General features: G+C 35.6%; 3 protein-coding genes across 10 annotated transcripts in view; 2 read left to right on the forward strand and 1 right to left on the reverse strand.

Annotated features, from left to right (window-relative positions):
• The first annotated feature begins 1,310 nt into the window (after positions 1-1,310).
• LOC121729518 (transport and Golgi organization protein 11) lies at positions 1,311-4,383 on the forward strand. 2 transcript variants are annotated; one of them, XM_042118057.1, is made up of 5 exons: positions 1,311-1,383; positions 1,518-1,693; positions 1,811-1,937; positions 2,448-2,715; positions 3,927-4,383. In XM_042118057.1, the coding sequence occupies exons 2-5, from the start codon at positions 1,622-1,624 to the stop codon at positions 4,132-4,134; spliced, it is 675 nt and encodes a 224-aa protein (XP_041973991.1). In that variant the 5' UTR covers positions 1,311-1,383; positions 1,518-1,621; the 3' UTR covers positions 4,135-4,383. The 2 variants fall into 2 exon arrangements, with proteins under 2 accessions (XP_041973991.1, XP_041973990.1); XM_042118056.1 differs by having other exon boundaries at positions 1,315-1,402.
• Positions 4,384-4,620: 237 nt separating this feature from the next.
• LOC121729516 (4'-phosphopantetheine phosphatase) lies at positions 4,621-6,620 on the reverse strand. The gene is made up of 5 exons (XM_042118053.1): positions 5,997-6,620; positions 5,721-5,926; positions 5,509-5,639; positions 5,153-5,441; positions 4,621-4,899 (listed from the first exon to the last, which is right to left on the reverse strand). The coding sequence occupies exons 1-5, from the start codon at positions 6,233-6,235 to the stop codon at positions 4,694-4,696; spliced, it is 1,071 nt and encodes a 356-aa protein (XP_041973987.1). The 5' UTR covers positions 6,236-6,620; the 3' UTR covers positions 4,621-4,693.
• A 2,670-nt stretch (positions 6,621-9,290) lies between these two features.
• LOC121729504 (protein ECT2) overlaps positions 9,291-27,901 on the forward strand; it is a 40,800-nt gene continuing 22,189 nt past the window's right edge. For 5 of the 7 annotated variants that reach the window (XM_042118027.1, XM_042118028.1, XM_042118030.1 and 2 more), the window contains exons 1-2: positions 9,291-9,589; positions 21,144-21,351. In XM_042118027.1, coding sequence (XP_041973961.1) covers positions 9,511-9,589; positions 21,144-21,351 — 287 coding nt within the window. In that variant the 5' untranslated portion in view covers positions 9,291-9,510. Of the gene's footprint in view, positions 9,590-12,072; positions 12,171-21,143; positions 21,352-22,950; positions 23,355-27,901 lie in introns of those variants that run through there. The other 2 variants (XM_042118029.1, XM_042118031.1) reach the window with 2 other exon arrangements.

A 27,901-nucleotide genomic window follows, 5' to 3' on the forward strand; every position in this document is an offset into this window, starting at 1 on the left:
ATTCCACTTTACCTAGCTAGGAAATCCTAGCTAGGATCCTACAAAATTTAGTCAAGTGGAATAACGTTTAGAAAGAACCGGTGGTAGGCATCAGGTAGACATTCTGAAAAAATTTGATTCAAATTTACTCAGAAATAAAACATTTTTTATTTTATTTTTTATTTTTATAAAGCTAGGATCTTAACCTAGCTAGGATCCTAGCTTTCTAAATGTTATTCCACTTGACTAAATTTTTTTAGGATCCTAGCTAGGACCAAAGCTAGGACTTCCTAGCTAGAATAAGTGGAATAAGCGCTTTAATAATAATTAATATGTAGTCTGTAGACAGTAGACTGTAATCTTATGGAATGGACTATGGCCCGAATCCTGATTTCGAGTACATTTATGCCGCGGCCGCACATGCATCTATCGTCACTTGAAAGCTTCGTGCTATGCTGGGTCCTATGAGATGTACCGATGTACCGTGTGTAACGCAGATCGTCCAATGGGACATATTATTACATACATGAATATGAATATTACGATTCCGTGATAATATTGATGGTGTAAAATAGGCCGAATCGCAGTATCGCAATAACTTACATTGTGAATTGTGATTCGCGTGATACTAGAATCATTATAATATTGATGCATTTACACAAATGACGATACCATCCATTGGCAGGTAGTAATATACCTTACTACCTGCCAATGGATGGTATCGTCATTCGTCTCAAGCACGAAGCACCACGCATGTGCGGCCGCAGCATTATAAATATGATGTTTTTTCTTTCTTCTTATAATGGCACTTCGGCTATAACCATGGCCAGTGTCTAGTATAATATTATGGCGGGAAAACAATATTCTTTAAGACAATTTTTTCTATATTATCGTCAGGTCAGTCAAGTCTAAAGTCTAGTCAAAATCTAAGGATAAAGTCAATACAGTCAAGAAGTCAAGTCGGTCGATTTAGTAAAGTGGTAGATGATTTACTGTAACTTTCGATGGAGTTTTGGAGGGAACACAAAAGAGCACGTTTCTGGTTATTACATCACTTTCCCACACATGTGCACGATAACGAATATCTATAAATGGTTAATATCCTACCAATATTACACGACATAGACTTAATATATACTGTCGTAGCATTATAGGTTTATGTTACACAATAACACAATTTTAGGAAAATAATATAAAAATTAAAAACACAACATCTCCATTTCACATTCCCGGCAAAACTCCCGACAGGCAATGTTGACAGGCATTGATTTTGTGACAGCTTGGTGACAGCTTCAAATTTCAATATGTCAATTGTCATTTGCTTGCAGCCTTGCAAGTTTCAACTCTGCATAAAATTGTTGAAATATTTTATTGTTTAGAACGAATAAAAAGACTTCTATTAGAGTAAGAAAGTTTTTGTGCTGTATGTAAACGCAAAAATGTTATTAGAATCCTCTTTGTATTTATATTATGATACATTTGTGATACATTTCTATTGACACCAAGGATATAATGATACAATATTATTTTTCTTTCAGAGTTAGCTATTTGCATTTAGACGTGAAGTTCTTCATGTAGTATACATACATCTCTGATTTTAGAAACGACTAATATTAATCTGCTACTTATTAAATTAGTGATCATGCAGTACCCCCCTGAAGAATCCTATACAAGACTAATAAGCCACAACATGACTGTGCCACAAAGAATCAAGGTACGTAATCTTGTATGATAGTTTCCCTAAATAATTTCTGACAGAATTATAAAGAAGCACAATGTTTGTATTGCTAGTGTACTGTGGGTGAGCATCTAATAATAAATTTAATTTTAGGCAACTGGTGACTTCGATGACGAAAGTACGCCAAATGGTATGGTTACTGGATGGGATTATGCCAACGAAAAGTTTGATATGAAAGTGCCAGAGAGAATTTTAGTTGTTGGACAAGATCAGCATCTTGGTAAATATTTCTCAATTACCCTCAAAAAATTTACATTGTTATTATGATAATATATAGTTTGCTTGCTTTTTACTACTTTAGACAAAACTTTATATGTAAGTAATCATGTTTTTGTGTCCATGTGTAATAGACACATTCATGGGCGTACCGAGCAGCTGCCGATTATCTAGTACTTTTATCATTAAAAATTAAGAACAAATTTTTTGCCATTTGTTTGCAATACAATATTTTTACAACTAAAAATTATTAATTTTTTATTCTTTATAAACACCTAGCTTATAAAAAAATCTGATTTGCCCCCCCCTGGCCCAGAACCTGGGTGATTTGCCCCCCCCCCCCCCTCTGGCACCAGAACCTGGGTAATTTGCCCCCCCCTTGGCCCAGAACCTGGGTACGCCCATGGACACATTTTATTTTTTAAGAATGTCACTATCTTAATTTTTATATCTCAAATGTCTCATTAAAATTTAGTATAAACTTAAAAAATAAAATCATTAACATCATTTACAGGAACTAAGGCCACTCCAAGAGAAATTCAGTTGGATAATGCAGTTTTGCCAACTGACCCTGGCATGATACGTGTGAGCACACCTCCTCGCATCATAACACTTGACCAGCACTATTTTCCTTCTGCTGATGATTTTCCTTTGGGGACACCTAACTCTCCACCAAAACATGTGCGACCAACACGCTCTCAAGGCGATGGAGCCCGATCAGCTTTACCAGGGATTGATCACTTCAATGACTCAACAATGACTGAATCACGTCTGGTCTTAAGGTATTTTATTATTTTGATGATCTTTAAAATTTTGTTTGATAGTGGATAAAATATTAAGCTTTCTAAAAATAAAAACTTAAGTTATACTTAATCAGCACAGCTGGACTTATCATTTCATTGTCAATAGGGATGACGACAAGGTCAAATATTAACTAATTTTTTTAATAAAATGAAGAAACAATGATAAAAAATCAGTATTCCAAAAAAAAAATACATAAGTTATTAAGGTGAATAATAACTTAAGTATTTTTTTTTGTTATGGGCCTTCAAAGTTGGAAGGCCAAGTCTATTTTTTAAATAAAATTTTTGTGTACTATTCGATAAGTTATGTAATTTATAACAATTTTTCATATGAAACCACTTTCGTAAACGCAATATTTAACATAGCTATCGAACAAAATCTTCCTGCGATGCATAGCTAGGTGTGAAGTCGTATAATAATAATAATAATAATCTTTATTTTAAAACTTTTAGTATCTGTTACATTGTGTTGGTATATGACCTAGGAGTACAATACAGTTGTACTTATACAAACTTACGAAGACAATAAATAACAGACTTTACACATATTGTATAACTTTGGCGCCTGCACTAGGCTGAGCCTGTCCTGCAGATCACCAATATGTTTCCTTCTTTTAGACTAAATTATAGTTTAGTTAAGATTTAAATTAAGAAAAACAGGTATTTAGCTAACATTTTGTTTGGAATGTTTTGGGAAGGTCTATTTTATGTTAGCTTTGAATTGTGACAGTTTTTAAGCTATCAGTCTTTTTTTCACCAATGTTTCTATTTTTGAATAGTCCTTTACTTACCAACCAGAAAAAAAAATGTTGTCATGCCTATTCTTGTAGAGTGCCGAGTAAATAAAGTTTGATGACTTGAAGTTTGAAAGTGTTTATATAAGATTGATTGGCAAACATAAAACAATACCTATAACATAAACTTATAATATACTGTCGTATTTATGACCTATAACATGACACACACAGACAAATACATTTTAGGACAATGAGATGTTAATTAAAATTCATGGAATTAAATATTCTTTTCTAAGTAAGCAATAAATTCTTAATCCTTTAAACACGGATTACTGTGTGGAATCTTAAGCCCCAATTTCACCAACGTCTGTTAGTGCTTACAGACGTTGGTGAAATTGGGGCTAAAAGTTAAGGAGGTGTTGACTTTAGTAATTCAAGATATGAATTTTTCAGAGACCCATCTCCTCCAATGGGAAATGGCGAGGGTTTATCTACTGCGGAAGAAATGGTTCACTTGCGCCGGCAGATCGTGAAGCTGAACCGCCGAGTGATGGCGATAGAGGCTGAGCAGTTGCAAAGACAACAGAAAGAAAAGATTGCTTATGCAATAAGCATTGCATACATTCTGTTCAAGGTCATCGCTTGGCTCAACAGATCTTAATATTATATCTATGTAGTGATTATACCTAAGTAAGATGAAGTTTTTAGTGTATGATTCATAGGCTTCATAAAATTTGTTAATTTTTGGGAGGTTTCTTCATAACTTAGTCTACCTGAAATGTATTACCATTAAGGATTGTTCAATGTAATGAGAAAATAGAAGCATTCTTAATGTTTTAAAAATGCCTTGTTTTCCTCACAACCTTTGTTATAACATGGTAAGAAAAATATACAGGTTGTTGTTGACTAATTACCAACTTAAATTCCATTAGGTTTAGCATCCTTTTATAAATCATGAAATTTATATTCATTAGATACTAAACACAATGGTTTCTTTTTATTTATAAAAACTAAATAAATATACAAAATATTTTATGGCCTATTATTTTATTAATAATAACCAAAAACAACAATGTTATATTTACATTTTCAAAAACCAGGTAATATGTTAATATTCTATACAAATTACAATGCCATTAAAAACTGACACAAAACTTTTAAAACTTTACTGGATTCAAAGATAAAAAAAATACTGCAAAAATTTTAAAATCTGTAGAATGTTATGTTTCAACAGGTTTGTCTTCATAAATAAAAATGACGGAGAATAGTGGACCACCAAGACGTTGAGCTAACCAAGCATTTTTGACTACTGCCAATTTAAGGGCATCTACAGAGAGACGCGCATTGAAATTTGTGTGCAGTGCTCTTCCCATTCCCTCTAACACAATTAGGTCAACTCCACGCTTTTTCATTTCAGTACTGAGCCCTGAAAAGAACAACCATTTTCATCAACCATCAATATGCAGGCCAAACCCAAAGAACAGGAAACTTTAAACTTTGCACATATGTTCTTGTCACAATGTAGGCGTCCACTAAGAAAGGATTTTGTGATGCAGATCAATTTACAGTTTGTATGGCAGGAATACCATTTCACAAAAGCTAGTCAATTTAAGAAGACTAGTATGTATTAGTAATAATAAAAAGCACAGATAATGAGTATGTTGAAAGGTTTATCTTACCTACGCTTATTGTTCTTAAATCCAAACAAGGACCTCTTTGACCATTGGATCTAACAACTAAGTTACCAGCAGCAAGTGAAGCAGCTATAACTGGACAGATGAGGGATGCGTGTTGCAAGGTTTCCTCCAATTCAACAAACGTGACATCATTGAGTGCTGGCCATTCGTTAGCACATAAAATAACAGATGTGCCTCGAAGTAGCAGGGCTCTTACAAAAGGCAAAATCCCTAAAACTATATCCACACCACTGTTGTCCACAAAGACAGCAGCACAGTGATGTACAGTATTCTGAAAAAAAAAAATATCTATACAACTCATACAAAGTGTATGTAATAGTTTAAAAAAAATAAAATACCTCTAATTTTTGGATCCATTTTTCTAAGCCATCAAATAGCCATGGCCTTTTTTGTATTTTCTCCAAGGCTACATACAGCCCACAGTCTAATATAGATGTGACAGCTTGAGCTCCCCAATCAAACATATTACCTGGAGGTGGAAGTATTTTCTATAAAATGACAAACATTAATATATTGTAATTAAATATTAGTTGCATAATATTATTATTACCGGCTACGACTCCCTTGCAAATTTCTGTCCACTTTTGTCTTTCATCTGGCAAAGCATCTATCTCAGCTATACGAGCTGCGAGTGCCGAAAGAGCAGCTTCATTTTCATATTTCTTTTGTTCTTTCCATAAATCAAAAAAACCTTGAGAACGAAGACAAGTCTCGTTAATGTCCAAGAGTAACCTTATTGTTAACTGTCCCTGGGCACTAAAACAGAAAAAAATATCCTTAAAATTGCTTGAAAACTGATTGATTTAAGCATTGGTGAAAAACTTACAGTGGATTTATTCTTAGCTCCTTCAAAGCTTCAATATAGCATGTTTTAAATTTCAACACTCTTATTTCAACAGTGGGATCTTCCTTTTTTGTTAGTGCAAAATTCACATATTTATCTACAAGTTTTTCGCAGGTGTTGAGCCAATATTCTCGAGCTTCTTCGTCGACTACCAGGTCCAAAGTATCGGGACTGTATTTATCTGGCTCATACAAAATATGTGATAAACCAAAATGTTCCATGTTAGGTATTCCTCCGAAACAAGAATTTGGCACTATTAAATTCAAATATGTTTTCTTTAACAAGGAATCATCTCCACAATTTTATCAGTCTACGTACACATTCACAATAATTGTTGCTATCTTATCTAATTAAATAACAATAGGTATTGCTCTGCAGAAAATATTATCATTTGAGTAAACAATTTCTATGCCAGCCTAGGAAATCTTTTAATAGAAAACAACACAAAATTTGCATACAAATTCAATCTAATATTGTAATTAATTGTGGCATAGTGATACTAGACAAAGTAGCTGAGTAGTAATCTGTGTAGCTGAGGCCCTGGAGCTTTTTCTAATTATTTTCAATAGGTAGGAAGATAGATATTAGCTTTCGCTTTTCAGTATTTTCATGACATCCTTAACAGTTGTCAAATGAGTTTGATACACGTTTGACACTTGACAGATACCAAAGCATTGGGTAGTATAGAAAGGAGAGAGCCTTATATCGGTGTATAAGCGTCAAAAGCGTGTAATGTTATGTCCTACTTACTAGGACATAACAAAGGAGTCGGTCTGCATATTTCATGTAATAAAAATGCTAATAAAGGTTTTTTAGTGAACATTTAATGCAAGATATTGTTGAGTTTTGTAGTTCCGCTAAATATTAAACCATAAGAATGGCCAAAGAATGCCTAAAACACGTGGATTTAACATTAAATACGTAAGTTTTTAACAACGTTTTTTGCTCTTCACAATCGGTATTTTTGTAAGCTTAAAAGATAATTTACAAGTTTATTCCCTTATTCGTGCTATTTAAGGCATTAGTGCTAAAAATGTCACATCAATTAATAATTTGGCTATAAAAATTGCATAGCTTTTTACGTGTGTCTACGGATTCTCATCACTTGAACTATAGTTAATCGATATCATGAACTAATTGAATTTCTTTCTTGTATCTTATTGTGCTTCGAAATAATCGACAAATAGAAATATTCAAGAAAATAAACGCACACTATATGCCCGTCAAAAAAGTCACGACATTAATAGAGTCGTCACTTGTTTCCGGTGTGGCCTTTTATGGCCACACTGTATCCAGTCACTATAAAAGATTTTGATACTTTATATTAAGTACAGTGTAAAAAACACGTAAATATCATGATTTATATATATTAAGTAGTTAAGAAAATTTGAAATAATTATGATGTAGTCATAGTGTGTTTAATTTACGACATTACAAGAAACAATCTAATCTATGTAAAGTATTATAATCTTCGTATATGTCATAGTCTGTCTCTGTCAAGAAAGTGAAGAAATTAAAAAGTGGCAACATCATAGTGTCATCCCTTTCAAATCAATCTAAGAAAAAAGGGATGACATTACGATGTTTCCACTTTTTCAATTTCTTCACTTTCTTGATGGACTATATAAAAATGCAATAACTAGATTAAACGGTTGAACTGATGTGGCTAATCTTAGTCTTAAAATATTCCTGGAAGTCCAGGGAAGGTTTATAAGTGACACGAAGTTCACCGGGACATTCAGTCACTAGTGAGACATATTATGAATTTATAGCACCTGTTATTTAAGTACCCTCTCCCTGAGAGCTGCAGAGCTACTTTGATGACTGCCAGTGAAAGCTGAAAGAAGCTCACTCCTTTTTTATTAAGGAACTACATTTAAGAAAATACAAAAAATAAATAAATTAAAAACACGGTTTTGTTATTTTATTAAAATATGAGCATCCAAATATTCTACAATGCAGCCGGAAACAGAATCATCGCCGCTTTCTAGGTCCATGTAGTTACAGCAGTGGTGTCACAGTGAAGAGGCACTTTCATCTTCAATAAGCAGCTCTTCAATATCCTAATAAAGGGTTAATTCCCACTTCTTGTATTTATTTTCAGTGTTTTTTTTTCAAAATGATAGCATAAATTCTCCCAGTCATTTCGGTTATTTCGTTAAACGCTTTTTCTGCTACCTGTAAACATAAAACGTAATAATTGTAATATTATATTACGCTGCATCAAAGTGTTAAAGAAGTTAAGCACATATACTGTGACGCGAGAATTTTATATACATCTAAGATATAATATAATTACGCAAAGCACCTAAGTCAAAGTATCAATCATTGTTAGGCACGTTATATGATAGATTTCTTTGATAGTTCATTGTTTACGTAAACATAGGGTTTATGTAAAATTATTGCTTTATTAAACTACATCATACTTACTTAGGCTACTTAAAATTGCAATAAACAATAAAATTAACTAACAAAATTTATAAAACAAACGCTTAATTACCTAGATAAGTATCTAGGTGATTGAGCGATCAGAATCGGAAATATGGACGCGAGAATTTCAGTAATATTTTCGCATTTTACTATTTTTCTTCAATGAAAATCTTCAAATTTTCAGCACTTATTACACGTCTTTCACTTTAATTATTCATATTAATCACAGTAACATGTAGTTTTCACATTGTAAAACTAAATTTAAGAAAATTGAAAATCTTTGTTTTGTAAATTTTATGTCATAGAGTATTGATACAACAAAGGGACAAATGTCAAAAGAGTGTTGCTATTGCTTAAAAAAAAGTTTCGCCTCCTAGACATTCTTGACTCACTATACTTGTATGAAAATAAGCACAAAACGGCCACGCGATGACGGGCTAAGACTACATCTATACTATAATTAAAGATTGCAACTTTTTTTTCAGCTTCCCAGCTCAAATCTCACCCAAAGCAGAGAGCTGAGTCTGAATGACCACTGACCTCCATTATACTTGTATTATGGAGATCAGTGGTCATGACTCATGAGTTATGACTTATGAGTCATGACTCAACTCAGCAAGCTTTCCGAGGTTTTCTCACAGATCTGAGATCAGAAATTAGTTGCTACTTGCTACCGACTACGTAAGGTTATCTAAGTTCTGATTTAGTTATTTTAGTTATTATTTTTTACGAATTTACTGCTTTTTTTTTTATTCCGCGGCCACTAAAATTAAAACGTTTAAAAAAATTATTATTGTCTATGCTTAACCGTCAAAGCGAATTTAAAATGTCAGTTGGTTGTCATTACTCATTTTGTCAAGCTTAATTTTTTTGGTGGAAAATGGAATTTATGTGCTCACTTCGTAATCGCTTAGTTTCTGGTTTTCAGAAATGTGTTGGACTAATTTATCATTTTTAATAGAAAAGCGAGACGGTATATTAGTGCAGTGATTAATCGTGAGGTAGTTTTTAAGGGTTGTGTGATTAATGTAGTGTGATTGATGTGTTGAGTTTTGAGGCACGCAAGATGGACGGTACAGAATCGTCTAAGGGCATGTCACAAACAGGAAGCACTATAGCAACTGACAAAAATTCAGAAATTGATGGTAATGTATTTATTTACTTATTATTTAAGCATTATAAAAGTACAAATAATCAAATATACTATCTTGTAATGGTTGTGTAGAACGAGCGTTTTTGGAAGTCAACAAAGTCAGTGCTTGCATATTTACAAATAACGAAAAATACATTAGTTAGCATACATACGTTTTATTCGACTCTTGCATACAAATTTTTAGTATATTATCTTACCTGTGTACTTTGTTATTATATGTTAGTGTGTCTTTACTAAATTTCATGAAAATCGTTGGAGCCATTTCATGAAAATAGGGGGTTTCGGGGGCGATAAATCGATCTAGCTAGGAATCATTTCTAGAAAATGTCAATTTCATAGGATACCGAGCGAAGCTCGGTCAAACAGCTAGTGTGATTATGAAACGAGAAACTTTGGAATGTAATGAGGTCTAAGAGCTGGAAATAAAAAATATATTATTTCAGTATGAAATGAATGGTGCCTGGTAGGCACCATAGCACCAAAGTTTAGAAAGTATTTGAAAAAAAATATTCTGAATAAAAAATTTTGAGTTATAAATATCATAATAATAAGTACTCTAATATCATTTTTTATAATACCAAGAAGACTCCTTTTTTGGGAGCACTGATCAGAATTCATTCCTTAAATCTTTACAAAAAATTATTAAAAAACATTCATATCAATTTTTATAAACTAAAAGGAACTACCAATATTCATTATTGCCAATATAGTTATTGCAATGCAACTATATCTTCTTGTTGGTTGTATTTGTGTCATAAAATGTTATTTCTTATATTTTAATTCATCAAGCCCCATACTATCACCGGTGACCGAGACACAATAGAAATTCTATTGTATCTCGTTAAACTACTTTAAAAAATCAGTACTGGTTCTCTCTTTCCTATTAATTATGTATTTAAATAGAATTATTATGTACTGTATTAAGCTACCAAACACAAGTTTCTCTTTTTGATAAAATGCCAAGCTTTTATAGTATATTGATACTCCTACAAATATTATTCATAATAGGCATGATGACAATTTTTTTTTCTTAGCGGTAATTGAAAGATACTTAAAAAATATAAACATCGCTGAAAGAATGACTGATAGCTAAAAATTCACCAAGATATGACAATTCAAATATCTCATAAAAAAGACCTGCCCGAAACGCTCCATACAAAGTGCTACGAAAGTATGACTTCAGTCTTTCGTAGTTTGTACGCATCGGGAGACAATTTTGTTCGACAGGTATATTAAATATTGCGTTTATGAAAGTGGTTTCATAACAAAAGTTGCTTTTAATTGCATAAGTTATCAAATTGTATACAAATATTAAGAAATTTAATTGAAAAAAAATTCGACCTGAATATCCAACTTTGAAGGCGCTTAACAAAAAAAAATACAAATGCTATCAAGCTGAAATTTTGGGAACACTAATTTTTTACCGTGATTTCTTTATTTTATTAACAAAATTCGCTAATCTTTGACCTTGTCATCATCCCTATTGTACTAAAACAATAATTATGCAAAAATTATTTTTAATGCTTAAACTCCCAAGAGGCCACATTCAACCCCGATAACAATATATTTCCATGAATCCACAATCTAGGAATTAAAACAACTATGCCAAAAACATAGTCTATCCCTACTCTTTTGCACTTGTGATGATATTAAAAATCTTTTTTTTTTATGAAATAAGGGAGCAAACGGGTCACCTGATGGAAAGCAACTTCAGTCGCCCATGGACACTCGCAGCATCAGAAGAGCTGCAGGTGCATTGCGGGCCTTTTAAGAGGGAATAGGGGAGGGTGGGATGGGAAGGAAAGGTAATAGGGGAGGGTAGGGAAGGGAATAGGGTAGGGAATTGGGCCTCCGGTAAACTCACTCACTCGGCGAAACACAGCGCAAGCGCTGTTTCACGCTGGTTTTTCTGTGAGAATGTGGTATTTCTTCGGTTGAGCCGGCCCATTTGTGCCGAAGCATGGCTCTCCCACGTAAAATACCACGAAGTTCTTAAACATTTTAAGAAATTTAACAATTGATCTATGAAACACAAAACAAAGGATATCTCTACAAGTTGAATTTAGGTTGTAATTGCAGTAACTAATAAATGTGGCATTATTTTATTACAAAAAAAATTAATAATTTGTATTATTTAAAATACAGCTATTTTGGGTAACTTTGAATTGCACTTTGAACAATACAATTAATTTAATCATAATTTAAAGTTACCTAAAATTAGCGTAATATTTTATTATTATTCTATAAAAATGGTTTAAATGCACCATCAACACTGATCATAAGCAAATACAGACTTTTATTTTAAAGTAACTTTCAATTTCCCAGTATAACTTTTGACCACATGAGGACAGTCCTCTTAGTTAATTTTTTTAATTTATATTATATAATAGCTGATTGGTTTGTTTTTACTGTTGATAAATCCATCAGGTTACTACTAAAGCATCTGAATTACCTAAAATATTTTAATATTGGTAGGCTCAGCTTTAGCAGATGGCATAAAGCATTGCTTGCAACATACACGCCAACCATGCTAGCGTTGGTAGAACAGCTGCGGACATACCTTGGTGGAGGATGTGAGTGTGCATGAAAATGATCACATGAGTGATAAAGAATTGATTTTCCCATTTTGATGTGTTGCTATGACATAAATATTTGATTTATTCCTCCAGTTTCTGAGGTGGCTTTAATACACAAAATCACACCAGAAACTGAGCATTATAGGCTGAAATATGTACGACTCTGTGCTGGCTTTTGTTTCATTTCAAGTTGGACAGAGAATGTTTTACAAGCTTGCTCTCATACGAATAATATAACTTGATAGTGTGATGATCACTCTGGTTCAATCAATGATTCTAGGAATTTTGATTGTTTTTTCATTATATTATTATTATTTGCATGGAATTTGGGATTGGAATTCAATAAAACCTTTTATTACAAGGTTGCATTATGACATCATAATCATAAATGTACTATCAGAGAAATTGATTCCTATGCAGATGGGGGACCTAAGCAATTTGGTCGCGTTTAATCACACCCATATGGCCGATCACAGCTTACATTGAATTGACGTAAGCCAACCACATGATGTAGGTCCGTCAACTGCCTAGGAATCAATTTCCTCGATGGTACTTTGTGTTGCTAAAGTCATAGCTATACTCACTGAGCTTATTGGCATTATTAAAAGTTTTAACAATGTTTTAAAAAAAATTACTAATTACAATAATAATATTATAAGGTACAAGCTTAAAAACTAAGATACTTTTCCAATAGGAAAACCATGGCCTATGCTAATGGTATGAACGAGCCAGCATTGACATAATAGTATAAAAAAGGAAACATGCGAACAGATCATCATCAGGATTCTAGTAACATACACCATGTAAGGAATTAATGGGAAAATTTAAATAAAAGTAATAATTAAGGGTGGCTCTTAATTATTAATTTTATTTTTATTTTATTATTAACTAGCGACCCGATAACTATAACATGTTAAATATTTTCGTATGAGAAAATGATTTTGGTATTACGTATTTATGAGAATTTCGATAGCACCCGGCCCCTTAAGATAAAAATCTCCTCTATCTTTTTAAAATGAAAAAGAACCAGTTTAATGCGGATTTTTCACAAAAAGCCATTAATTAAAATAAAAACAAAAAAAAAAACAAAAACAGATTCAAATTAGTATCTCCAATCTCCATGCCAAAATAGATTAAATAGTTTAGGCGAGAATCATAAGAGTGTAACACAATAATCAAAGTTTATTGTGCGGGTGCGGGTGCGGGTGCGGGTGCGGGTGCGAGTAAAGTAAAATGTATCCTATGTTCTTTTTCGGGACTCAAAGTATCTTTATACCAAATTTCAGCAAAATGGGTCCAGCAGCTTACGCGTGATAACCAAGCGAAATATAACGTTCCGCGCAGCTTCGCCCGCGTAAATTAAATCCACAAAAAATAGCCTAATGATCCTTCACGTGGTCTACTTCTTATCTGTGCCAAATAACAGAAAAATTGCTCAAGTAGTTCATGAGATAAGCCCTTTCAAATAATTTCCCCCGTTTTTTTCCACATTGTCCTCTATTTCTTCGCTTCTATTAGTCTTAGCGTGATAAAATATAGCCCATAGCCTTCCTCGATAAATGGACTATTTAACACTGAAAGAATTTTTCAAATCGGGCCAGTAGTTCTTGAGATTAGCGCGTTCAAATAATCAATTTCAAATAATTTCCCCTATTTTTTCCACACTTTATTCTATTTCTTCGCTCCTCTTAGTCTTAGCGAAATAAATATAGCCTATAGCCCTTCTCGATAAATAGGCTATCTAACACTGAAAGAATTTTTCAAATCGGACCAGTAGTTCCTGAGATTAGCGCGTTCAAATAAGCCCGTTCAAATAATTTCCCCCCGTTTTTTCCACACTTTTCTCTATTTCTTCGCTCCTATTAGTAGTAGCGTGATAAAATATAGCCTATAGCCTTCCTCGATAAATGGGCTATCTAACACTGAAATAATTTTTTAAATCGGACCAGTAGTTCCTGAGATTAGCGCGTTCAAACAAACAAACAAACTAACAAACTCTTCCGCTTTATAATATTAGTATAGATAGGAAGCTGCTCATTTTCTGAAAAGTTATTAATTATTAGGCTTAGCTACTATTACGGTGAAAGCAGTCAGTGAAACAGGGTGGCACCTATGACTTAGGCTTTGTGCTGGGCCGATTCGCTTCTAGACCTAATTACCGTTAAAATATGATTTCCTCTACTCACGAGTGCGACTGTTTCAATCATTATTAATGATACATCATGCTGGTGAATGTCGCTCGTACTTCATAGTGAAGTTTTACCTAGTGGATGCCAAAAGTGGCGGGTGTTCCCGTGCGGCGTGACTCACCGGCCCTGAACCGCTGAAGCAGCGCGGGAACGCGACTCTACCTCGATAAACATACATCATCTTTTATTAACAAATAGGTTTATAACGAGATCCACAAACGCAAGGTTTGTGTGTCCTTGTCCAATAAGTTTATCCAAACTATTTGTCATTATGGAGTTTAGTATGTAAAAGTAGTTAACGATTTCATCTTTGATCTAGTGCTCCAAGATATCCAACTCTAAGCAATAATAGCTTAAAATGGAATTAAATTTTAAAAAAATCTACTTAGTTTAAAAATGTAACATTATACAATAAACATGATAATTTAGGCATTTTGTACAGAGGCATACCACTCGCACTAGGCCGTTTTTACCATAGTATACAATATGTCTCAAATGAAATAAAGTGCCTAGTTTATTAACGCTTTTCAAATGTTTCTCCGTATTCCTATTCTTCTGGCGCCGTAATTCTAATCGCAGCTTATGTAACCAAAACATTTGTATAATTTTGAAACGACCAAAGAAAACATTGAGCACAGTCGTCTGGTTCTCTTCAAGGGCGATTTGTCGTAATCGGATAAATCTTGTTTAAAGTTCACGACTTCCTCGTGCAAAACATTAAATATCCTTCTTTGGAATTTGACCAGATACCTCTATATTTAGATTAGTGTTTGCGCTGAAGCTCCCGTTTGTGACGCCCAAGTGTGCGTCAGGCGTCAGCCAAGGCGGTTCATTATTTTTGTGGTAATTACAAAATTACAGCCACGGGTATATGTTTATCGACAATGAGTGTAAAGATAATCACAAGAGAGTTTATTTAGGGAACTCTTTACCCCGAAAATGTTTCGTAGAAACCTCAAATATTGCCATATTGGCTTTTCATATTATGAATCTCCTGGAAAAGGATGCACTGTTGACTCCGATATTCAGAAAACAGTTGCCTAATTACAGGAAATCGCATGGAGAACCTTCAGTCTACATTAATAATTATTAATTACTAATTATTACTATGTCTACTTAGAAACTAACACTTACAGACTGAAATTAGAAATATGAAACAGAATATTTTGCTTATTCAGTCTGGTCTTCTAAGTCTACTGATAATTAGCAGACTCGTATTTATTTAAATTAGATAAGATAAAAAATATGTTATCTCCAACATAAAAATAGAGCAGGTAGAATCAATATAAAACGGCCTGAAGAAGAGATTTAGCCATGACATTATTAGCAGCGTTTTACCCTGAAATAAAACGCTTATTAAATACTTACCTTATTTGAAGCATAATAATTGAGATAGGCACTTCCGTTTCCGCAGATTTTACCTCCTTTTCTTTCCTGAATGTTGGTAGCTCTGTCAACCTTGTCGCCATCATCGAGCAGGTAGAGGGAGAATTCCCGCTCGACTATGACCATTGAGTCGAAATTACACCAGGCAGAAATAAAAAGTTATGCTTCAAATAAGGTAAGTTTTTAATAAGCGTTTTATTTCAGGGTAAAACGCTGCTATTAAACACTTGACCGTTATTTGAAGCATAATAATTGAGACGTGTTTGTTATCGCCTGGTGATGATGTACGCCAATGTGACAAAATAAAAGTAAGACGCCAATGTGAAAAGAAAATATAACAATATAAAATAAAAATAGTAATTCCTTGTGGGAATACTTCAAAAACTTTATAAATGAATATATAGGTGATATAAGAGTGATGGAATAGAAAATCCAGTGTTCAAACACTTTTTTACACAATTATTACACCAAAAACTGATTGACAAATCAAAAATACAACTTGTAAAAGCTTTGATATGGACATAATGTAATCAACCAAAGGTACAAAATAATTCCTTAAATCGTTAGAATTAGATGAAAGTACTAGTTTTTTTTGTACCGATTTTCAATAACGGCCCCAAAAGTATTTCATGAATGGATACATTGTCAAATCCAACTTTCAGCCATAGCTGAGCGGGGACGTTACCGGGTGGTGCAGTTGTCTCAGACAGGTTAGTTTTGATACCGCCAGCTAAAGGCGGCAGATGGTTTTCCTCGCAAACTCGTAAATAAATTGCACATTTAGCTTCGCTAATCGCTACGCCTGCGATGAAAAAAGTGATTACAGCATTTAAGCCAGTAAACAGCAAGGTTGCTTATTACCGGGATTGCTTAAAATCTTCCATCTAGATTGCTTAGAATCAGAACTGTTCGTTTTATTTATGACTAAATAAATTAATCACATTAAGAATTTTAAACCACTGTATTCTTACAGTGTGTAAGGTCATGTACACGTCTGCCCGACGAAAACAAAAGCAAAATATCTGTATGTCTAGAAAATACAAATAAATTACTTGCGTCAACTGGCGTCAACAGTATAAGACTTCAATAAGTTTTTAATTTATGTTGTACAAGCTTTTTCAATGCAATAGATTTTAACATGATTTACCAAACCGTAAGAACTTAAAGGGCCAGAAATCTCTGTATCAGACATGGAAGATATTATCTACTTATGTAAGAAAATAGTGTTATAAGAGAGCTTAATCTATTAAAAATAGATAAGCTAAGAATTTTGCAAGGATTGTGGCCGTCGGCTTGTGAGCATCATAGCATCACATCTGTGAAACTTACACCAGGATAACCATCTATACCAGGCAACTTTATAAGTTTTGAGAGTAGAAGGTCGCCATGATAATAACAATAATTTTATATGGTTATCATCTCAGCCTCAGAAATTTTACAATTTTACGACCACCCCCACATTTCTATACTTCCAGGGTCATTTCCTGGTCTTTGGAAGAGGGACCCCCGTTGAAATGTCGATTGTGTATTTCTCCAGTTCGCGAATCGTATACGGTGCTGCAATACACTCGACTTGAGATCTGCCCGTCAAAATACTCGTTCCCAGCGTGGCACCACTAGGAGATAAATTCTTTGAGCCTCATTTAGGTGAGCCATGACTTTGGGTATTAATTAAACACCTAGGCTAGGGGGTACTCCTGAGAAAAGGCATCGTGATATAAACCTGCTTGATCGGTCAAGTCGAGAGTTACATAATTAGTCACTGCATGAGCTTCGGCGGAAGCAAATAGATCGGTCACACAAGTAAGCCGCATTTTCTGATCTTCTCCGTGCAAGAAGTTAACAGATTTGGGAATTATCCAATAACTCGAAAAATCTGAATGGTTATGTCCATCAGGGCATCTGACCTGGTGCGACCTTCGTCCCAAATATAGGTTATAGCTGTTCGATTGTCGCTCTGCCAAAGAACTGTCGAGCGAGTGAGAGTCTGGTGCTGACTGCTGACCTCGGAGAAGCAGAGCGCTAGAAGCTCTTTCTGATTGTAATGCATGAAATTTTCTTATGCTGACCATGTCCCCGTTAAGGAAAGGTGGTCGAGTTGAGCACCCCAAGCTAGGTCCGACGCATCTGTTGCCAAGCAGTGCGATGGTGGGCCCCAATGAATGGAAGTTGATAGATGATGACTTTGCAACCACCACTGAAGATCGTCGCTAAACGTAACGCTTGTCTCGGTAGAGAGCAGCGATTCGGAAATGCGGACTTATCCAAGTCTATGAGAAGAGACAAGAGAGCTCGGTAATGTAGCCTTCGGTACTATGAAACTGGCGAAGTTCAGGAGACCGAGGATGCTCTGCAAGGTCTTTACATCTACAGGACTCAGGACTGGTAAAATCTTTTGATGAATTTAAGACATTTTCTCGCCTGGAAGTAGCTTTTCGTTTTGAAACGTGTTCCAACGAACACCTAGAAATACCAGGTCTTGTTGAGGCGTAAGTAAAGTCTTTGAAGCAAAATCTGGACATGCTTCTGAAGGATGATTTTGTTTTAATAAGCAATAAGATAATCGTCCTAATAAACGATGATACGCAGAACTTGCTCTCTGAGGGTTTGTTTAACCCAATTGGTCAGGGAAGCAGGTGACCGGACAATAAGCAAGTAATTTGCAGCAACTGTCCCTTGTATACAGACGTAGGAGCCGTCAGTGCGATGGAGAGACTGCCAGGTAAAATAAGCTTGGGACAGGTATATTTTGCAAAGCCAATCGTCTGGTTGCAAAACAAAACTGTCATTAGTTGAACATTTATGAGCCCGCATGGCTGAGTCAAAACATAATCGAATAGAGTGGAAAGATTGAAAATAGGACGGCAGGACCCGTCGACCTTAGGGACCAGAAACATTGTCGAAATAAAACTTGGCAAGGGGCTGGCAACTTCTAATATACCCTGGAATATCATTTGTCGAATTTGGAGATACATATCCTCCGACTCTGTGGTAGAAAAATGATTTTGGTTTAATTTTGAAATGAACCGAGGTGGTTTCTCCATGAATGGTATGCGGTACCCTTTTAGAATCTTTATAATAATAACCTGGAGCATCTAGGCGCTGCCAACGAGAAACGGCGGTAAAACTTCAAAGTTTGACCCGCTCTGAATTTTTGATTGTCAGTACTTACGTTTTTTTTTTTGGTTTTTCCCGAGATCCAAAAGAGAAGCGGCATATTCACGGGTACTTTTGCCGTGGAAGTTCCCTCAGTTGTCCGAGTACCTCTCGAGTGAAAGGAACTTCGTGCATTGCCAGGCATTGACCGTGGTTCAAAATTATTTCTTTGTCCCCGTGGGGTCCGATTGTATGAACAGCCTTGCTCAGACTGGTGAGCATGGGAAATGTGCGAGCTAGCACAACATCCATGAGATATACCCTGCGCGGATATATAACTCTTAGCCTGCCCCTGCGGGGGGCGGCGAGTCAATCTGTTGCTCTAGAACCCGCTTGCGCAGCGGCAGCAACATTATTCTGACTATTCGCAACAAAGGTTTTTCGAGCTCCCTCAGTCTTTTCGAGTAGTGAGTAGTGACACCAGCAACTTGGAATTAACTTAGATAAAATGATTGCAAGAACTGGGTCGTGAACGAAATTGATAATTGCATTGCGTCTCATTTGAAAACCTCATAGATCTCAAAGCCCAGCTCAGACCACAAATTAATTGAAGTAACTCTGACGTTGTGATACAAATCCTTAACGGTTTCATTTAACCTTCAGGGGTCAAGCTTGAAGCGTGTGACCATTGTAACAATTTCTTAAGAGCAGATTTCAATGCTCCGCGCTGCATAAGTACGCAATATAATAATGCCGCGTATGATTTGTGCACGTGATTTTTTTTTTGAAAATCTAAATATTTAAGCTCATCATTGACCTCTAAATCAACAAAAACTAGTGTATGATTATAAAATTCTTGAACTTCAGAATAACGAACTTCTGACCATTCGTTATGTTGAATATTTATTTAATATAGCCAAAACCCCCAAAAGAGAAGTTTTCGTAACGTTTTTAAGTTTTGTTTCAATTTCAAAAACAAGATTCGGTTATAAAGAATTGCTAACGGTCGTTTCATTTTCATTTGATTTGCTATACAATTCCCGACTGACATTATCGTCGATGCAACTGCATGACCTTGAAAAATAGATCGGTTTTCGTAAAAATAATTAACCTTTTTGTTAAGTTCATTAACCTCTTGAGTTAATTTAGCTAAAGGGTGGTTATAGCGCTGTCTGTATTTGCTCCCCCCCCTTTTTGTGGCGGCGGCGCCTCGATTTACGTTTGCTGTGTGAAGTAGAAGTCGATGACGAGCTCGAATCATTTGTTCAACTACTACTACTAGATGACCTTGCACGAGAACAAGGCCTTTTTTATTAACCACATTAGTGGGTAGTTTCAAATCTAACGTTAGCTGGTGGCACTATTCGGTAGTGATGAACAAATTCACATTCGTTATTCATTATTAATAGCTACCTTAACCTAGGAAAGAACACAAACACAAGAACCTAACTAGAAAATTAATATTTTAAAATTTAAATGTAGTATTTAAATTTATATTCGGTATTAAAGTAACGATACGAACGATAAAATCGTTATTAATATGAAATGTTCATCTTTTCTAAAGAAAAAATGTATAAAAATATAACTTACGTGAATTACCAAAACCTTGAAAAACGGTAAAAACACAACACTGAAATTATTTCACTTTATACTTAAATTATATAACTGGGAGTTATATAATAAGGGGGTATAATACGTAATGACTTCAGAGCACGACTGTGCGGTGCGGAAAACAAAACGCCAATGATCATAGTCGAGCGGGAATTCTCCCTCTACCTGCTCGATGATGGCGCCAAGGTTGACAGAGCTACCAACATTCAGGAAAGAAAAGGAGGTAAAATCTGCGGAAACGGAAGTGCCTATCTCAATTATTATGCTTCAAATAACGGTCAAGTGTTTAATGAGTAGTTAAGTATTTCATAATATAGAGGTAATTATGTTCGATGTTCATTAAATTGAACTCCTGCAGAGATCAGTAATAATTTAAATAAGTTACAGTTGTCATCATGTTTGAATGACTTGTTGCCTAACCAGCTTTAGTATTTTTGTCATAAAAAAATTATAACCTCGAGTACGATATCTTCATCTTTCGGCATACATATTTTCTTTGTAATTGTCGCCTCGCCTAATGCGGTCTTCCGACGTTGGCTCATGATGGATGAACGCGTAGAGAGGCATGTCTTTAATTGCCCATGATTGTACATACTGCGCAAACATGGTTATCCATGATATCCCAACGTGAAGAGGCAAGAGGCAGTTATTGGTGAGGTTTGTTGGTTAACATGGTGTTTGATAGCAGGCTCGTCGGCGTGTACGGTGTTCGTGAGCGAGTCGTGCCTGGAGTGCGAGCGCGTGCGAGCTGCCTGCGAGCGCCTCGGGCCAGTCGCCGCAGTCAGGGGGCCGGAGGACCTGCCCCAGACTCAACCCTCGCCGGCCCCGCCCTCCTACTTAGTCACCACACCCTTCGACGGCGAGCTGTTCGATGCAGCACACAAAGCGAAATATAGGTCAGTATGCTCGTTATTGGGCCGCAAAAACGGAACCCGGACGGAGTAATAACTAAGACTTCGTTGTCTGTCCGTCTGTCCGTCTCTCCGTCCGTCCGTCTGTCTGTCTGTCTGTCGCCAGGCTGTATATCAAGAACCGCTATAGCTAGACTTCTGAAATTTTCTTAGATTGTGTATATCTGTTGCCGCTAAAACAACAAATACTAAAAAGAAAATAATATTAATATTTAAGGGGGGATCCCATATACAACAAACGTGATTTTTTTGGCCTTTTTTGCTCGTAATCAATAATGATAAGAGACTAGGTGGCAGGTAGGCACTTGAAATTTTCACAAAGGCCTGTAACGGCGATGAAACCATTTCAGGATCAGCCCTGAAATGGTTTTATTGCCGTTGTTTGCAGTGGACATGCAGTTAATATCAGGATAGTACTAAATTAAATCGACCATCTAAAAAGCCTACAGATAGAACTAAGGAGCCATAATGGTTTTTTGTTTGTGATCCTATAGCTAGAGCTAAATATAAGGAATTTTTATGCTTTAGGTGCTTAAAACTGAGTCGCGTTGCTGGTAAATGAGAAACGTAAATTGGTCAGAGCGAGACAATTGACAATAAAATTTTATTAAAAGACTAGTCGTCAACTCAACATGGATACTTTATTACAAGAAATAGATTTTGCTATATTATGCGGCCAAACTGCTCTAGAGACAATGTGAAAAATTGCTCCACAGACAATAACGAACGCTGGTCAAAGTTTTATGTACCTAATGTACCATGAATCCTTACACAACTTTAGTAGAAATGTTAAGAATACGATATCGAATGTTTTTTTTAACTCATGAAACATGCTTGTAGGCGATTCAGCTGCACATAAAAATATCCTATGAACCTTTGTTTTACCGATGACTAATGTTATTATTTTCTTCCGCGTTTGTTTACGGCACTGAAATTGTGTTTACGCTGAAATATTTTCTTAGAACTCTAACAAAGCTCGTATTTCAACGTTAATATTGTTTGCAAGGCGACCTCAATGCAGTGTATCAGAGAAATGCCAATCGAAGAGATTAATTATTGTATACCGCATGATAATGTGGCTGCTGTCGGGAATGTTAATCTGTTTATGTTTACACGGCTACGAGCTCAGAGGCTTAGGATTCAATAAATGTTTAAGGAGAAACAATAACTTATAACATTTATATTTTATGATGGTATGTGGAAAATCTATAATTCTCACCGACGAAGATATTTATATCAAGAAACCTAAAAATTAGCAATTATAATAATAATAATTGCATATTATTATTTTCAACAAAATATTCCCCACTATCAGATAATTAGTAAATTTTCGTGATAAATGTGTCAAGTTCATGTTTATTTTACTGCAATACACGAATGTCAATTCTTACTGCGCTACGGCACGCAAATGCAATCCATCAAGTCGAGTTTCTTGTACTTGGGAAACCTTCCGCTAGTAAAACGTCGTACCGTGTACGAACTGTAAACGTATGGATGTAAATAAAGGTGCGTGTAGGTGGTGGGTGCGCGGCGTCGCGACGTTCGGCCCGCGGCGCGAGGGTTGCCCTTGCGGTCGCGGGACGCTGCGTGCTATTTCGGGCCCGTACATTCCATGCGACTGTTTTTCAAACGCGGAACGTTCAAAGAACGTAGCGCTTGCGTCTTAAAATTCTCGCGAAGAATAATCTTCTGCCGATCGTTAAATCTTGGAAGCGGTTCGCGAAAATAATATGCTCGATGGTCAGAAAAATATAAATGGTTAATCTCGAGATATCAGTGATGAGGCCGAGAGCGAATAAGTCTAACGTGTGCGATTTGTTTATAAGGAATCTTCAGCGGACTAGTGTATGATAGTGATCGTATAGTGAAGTGGTGAATTGTTGCCCGAAGATGGGACCCACGCGGTTACCGCCGACCCCGGAAGAAGAGGAACCGCCTCATTCATCGACTGAAACTTCAGACTCTATATTTTCTAAGAGTGATAATATGTAAGAATGACACAACACTAATATTCATCGTAATTTATTCAGAAACCGGTTTAGATAAATACGCTGTTTTATACAAATTCGTGCCTCCTTTATTTATGTAGGAAACAGAATTCTTTGCAAAAAATCAGCCGACCAAAATATAATAACATGCTATAAATTAATTTTCTGCAGCTGCTTCGTTACTGTGCCATCATTTCACAAATGTGATAAAGAAATCTGGATTATTCGCAAATTCTATGGAGGTGTAGAGCATTTCATGAAGAAGTTGCTTTTTTAAGGTTCCGTAGTCAACAAGGTTATAGTTTCGGTCTGTCCGTCCGTCTGTCTGTCTGTCCGCAGTTTTACTCTGCAGACTGTAGGACCTACAAAGCTGTAATTCGGCATGAACGCAGATATTTATGATGCCGACTAAATCTTAATTTTTAGGGTTCCGTACCTCAAAAGGAAAAAACGGAACCCTTATAGGATCACTTTGTTGTCCGTCTGTCCGTCCGTCCGTCTGTCAAGACCCTTTTTCTCAGGAACGCGTGGAGGTATGAAGCTGAAATTTATATCAATTACTCAGGTCTACTGTCCCTTGAAGCTGTGAAAAAATCAAACTTCTAAGCCAACGCAATCAAAAGATACAGCCGTTTATGCCGCAAATTTTCGACACTTGCAAGGGAATCAAAACCTACAGGGTGCTTCCCGTGAACTCAGAATCTTGAAATTTGGTACGAAGCAACGTCTTATAGCATAGATAAAGGAAAAATTACGAAAACCATAAATTTTTAGTTACATCACATAATATATTTTTTTTTAATAATTTTAAACTTACTACCCATTTCCTCATAAACGCGTAGAGGTATTAAATTGAAATTCATACCAAATACTCAGGTCTATAATACCTTTAAGCTGTCGGAACCCTCGGTGCGCGAGTCCGACTCGCACTTGGCCGGTTTTTATTTTTATGGTACCTTCCCTACAATCAAGCGGGGATGATATTTTTTTTTTCACGTCCACGGTCCACCCCACCGTGTGGGGTGTCGTTGGATAGGTTTTTTTTTTAATATTACGAGTATTCATAGATCATTTTTTGATTTAGGGATCCATTTGTGAAACATGAAGTTTCAAAGCGGAAAAAATCGTTAGAGTCCAGTACTAGTTCTACTAGCTAAACGGTTGCTTCTGGAAATGTGAAAAAATTCATGGGAGTAGGAAAAATGCTGAATTTAAAAGGAAAATTATCACGGCCAAGAAGACTTCATAAGTTATTAAGTAATAGTCGATCAACTAAAAAAAATATTATATAATATACTTATACTTAATATCTAATACGACATTTACACTCAGCCCTATTGGACAGGGAAGTGGGGAGGGAAGTGGGCAGCGTGAATATGTAAATAGGTGACTCGCCCTGCCACTGCTCATGCCGCCGCGCTGCCATTGCACAGTGGAAAATTTGGGTCCGTATCGGATCAAAAATCTGTAAATTCCAGGTTTTTTATCGTATTGTATTGAGATTTGGCACATGTATACAGTGATATACAAAGATTTAAAAAATAATCAATTTTTGTATTTTTTTTTCAATGTATACATATATATTTTAGGTTAAAAAAAAAAGAGAAAAAGTAATACGAGTAGTTATATTATGTTTATTTTTTATAAATAAGTACTAATATGAGTAAAATTAAGAAAACTTAACAATTACTTATCACACAAGCATAATAAAATACATAAAATTATAAAATCGTATAGTACCTATCTATACCTCACACCAAACTAATTGATCTCAGATTAGACAAATCTTATAATATTATTGGTTTTATATAACTAGGTTTTAGTTAAGTACTTATAGTAAGTAAATATAAATTACTTCCGGTGTAAATGTAGGATCACCTTCAGGTACCACCTTCAAAAGACTTTGTGCCTCTTCATCAAGATCCTTCACATTTCTCACATAAGGGTTTATTAAACTTAAAAAGGTATTATAGATCTGAAGTATATAGAAGTGTTTTAAATACGTCTTCATTTTCTGGCATGGTGCAGGCGCATATTTCTGTAGTCTTTATTGCGCGACTCTTGTGCATCTTCCGACAGTTGCCCAATAGGAAGAACAGAAAAATGTTTGATCACGTTTTCTCCGTGTATAAGTAATTTGTGCATGTAGTACCAATCATAGTTACTAACATAAATTCGCGCAGTTTCTAAGGCATAAACTCCAAATTTTTCGGGATCGATCATCATTCCAGAAGATAGAGCTTGTAAAATAATATACAAGCGTTTAATCAATGTTTCATTAACACCTGTTATGTTCGCCGAGCAAGTGTAATTGTAAAAGAACCTTCGTGCTGTATTTCCATCACTTGAGTTTCCACTTATCTTCTTCGTTCACCAGAAGTTGATGGCAGTGAATGTGCTTCAGACTCCGGAAACTTTACTGAATATCCTGACTCCAGCCAGCTTGTATTATTCCGAATAAATTTGTCCTTTTTCCGTGATGCTTGAGCCCAGCGCTTTTTGAAAGAAGGCAGAATATGTCATTGTATGTCACCAATTACAAAACACGAGTTGTTTTCAGAAACATTAAATGTTTGCTGTAGAACTATGGACAACGATTCCGAGGTTCTGCCACGCTCGATATAGGGAATGATGAAATCGCCCTTAGTACAGTTGAAAGTTGACATTTTAATGGAAATAACCAATTTAAATAAGTGTCACTTACGGCCGTTCCCAATATTTGATCTATCTCTTGTTCTAGAGATAGGAATTGCTCACGTTAGACATTAGAGACTATATATTTTATGTCAATTCAATGTTAGCTGCGATCGGTTGCATGTCAAACCAGAGATAGATTGAATATTGGGAACGGCTGTTAATATATAATACACGCTGAAGTGTGCAATTTGAAGATATTTGCTTCCCCTTATACATATACTGGTTTTTTACATGAAATACGTGCTAATATCAATGTTATGCATATTTACTCACGCAGGACGAGTGCAGAATAGAATATAATAAGCTATTGCTATCAAAATATTGTGATTAATATTGATTTTGCACACTATGTCAGCAGTAACCGCAAAAGATACCGAATTATCTACTCCGACCTCTTTCACATTTTTCCCCATAACTTCCAGGACCGCAAACTGCCGCAGCTGATTTCTTTAATTTTTCATTTATGAATAGTTAGGCTATCAGATAACACATAAAGTTGCGCGTGGGGAGACGTGGGTAAATGTGAAAACCTTCGACGAAAAAAAAAAGTGAAAAATAGGGTATGTCAATTTTTAAGTACTTACTCAAAAATAAAAAGCATATTAAAAAAAAGTTAATAGCTCATTATTAGGAACATAAAATATCCTTTTTAAAAATGTATAAAACCGCATGCATGTGCTAAGTACCTTTTTTCACAATATTCATTTGAATTATGTGTATGCAAACATTTGAATGAGCCATCCGCTACTTCAACTTACTTCAACCTATGATAAAAATATATTTATGCAGTTTTAGTAGAAAAAAATGTCTGATTAGGATTATTAGGTTATTATAGTATCGAATGCAATAAATATCTCGTTCAAATTGTGATATTTTTAAAAACCATTTATGATATGCTCTAGTTCTACCATTTTCCATAGTGCATTTGCCCGGCGCTCCCTCGAGTGTCGGTTTTTCGGGCGGCTTGCCGCCAGTGCCGTATTTTTTAGAAATGAAGCAAATGAATTTATACGTGGGAGAGCCATTCTTCGACACGAATGGGCCAGCTCGACCGGAGAAATACCACTTTCTCACAGAAAACCGGCGTGAAACAGCGCTTGCGCTGTGTTTCGCCGAGTGAACGAGTTTACCGGAGGCCCAATCCCCTACCCTATTCCCTTTCCTACCCTCCCCTATTCCCTTCCCTTCCCATCCCTACCTTCCCCTATTACCCTATTCCCTCTTCAAAGACCGGCAACGCACCTGCAGCTCTTCTGATGCTGCGAGTGTCCATGGGCGACGGAAGTTGCTTTCCATCAGGTGACCCGTTTGCTCGTTTGCCCCCTTATTTCATAAAAAAAAAAAAAATTAATTTTATGTGACTGGTCCATGCGCCAACTTAAAATAATGGACTTAACATGTAGAATTTGTAGTAATAGGTAGTTACGGTGTTGTATTTCTATGAATTTCCCTCATCCACAATTTCCTTTTACTACGACGATTCTCGATTCGATCTGTTTTGATTTCTTTTTTTAAAATATGCATATAGTTATATATACTCAGCAGACATAATGCTGTCGCCGCAACAGTTTCGATATCCGCCATCGTTTCAAGTCGTTACGTAAAAGAGTATGAGGGCTGAGTGTGACCACCCACTCGCCTCTGTAATGCCGCAGAAGTATTTGAGGCAATATTTCCGACAGCGGCAGGAGCAGTGGCAAGGGCTGAGTCTAAACGTCCCATAAAGGAACTTTTCGTTCAAATTCCTTTGAACGTAACTGAAATATTGTTGTTAGTAGTGTAAAACACGTTATAAATGTACATTCATTGACTAAGCAGTGACTATGCAAAAATTATCAAAAACAAGCGGT

This window comes from Aricia agestis, chromosome 8 (genome assembly GCF_905147365.1).
Source record: "Aricia agestis chromosome 8, ilAriAges1.1, whole genome shotgun sequence".
Classification (NCBI taxonomy): domain Eukaryota; kingdom Metazoa; phylum Arthropoda; class Insecta; order Lepidoptera; family Lycaenidae; genus Aricia; species Aricia agestis.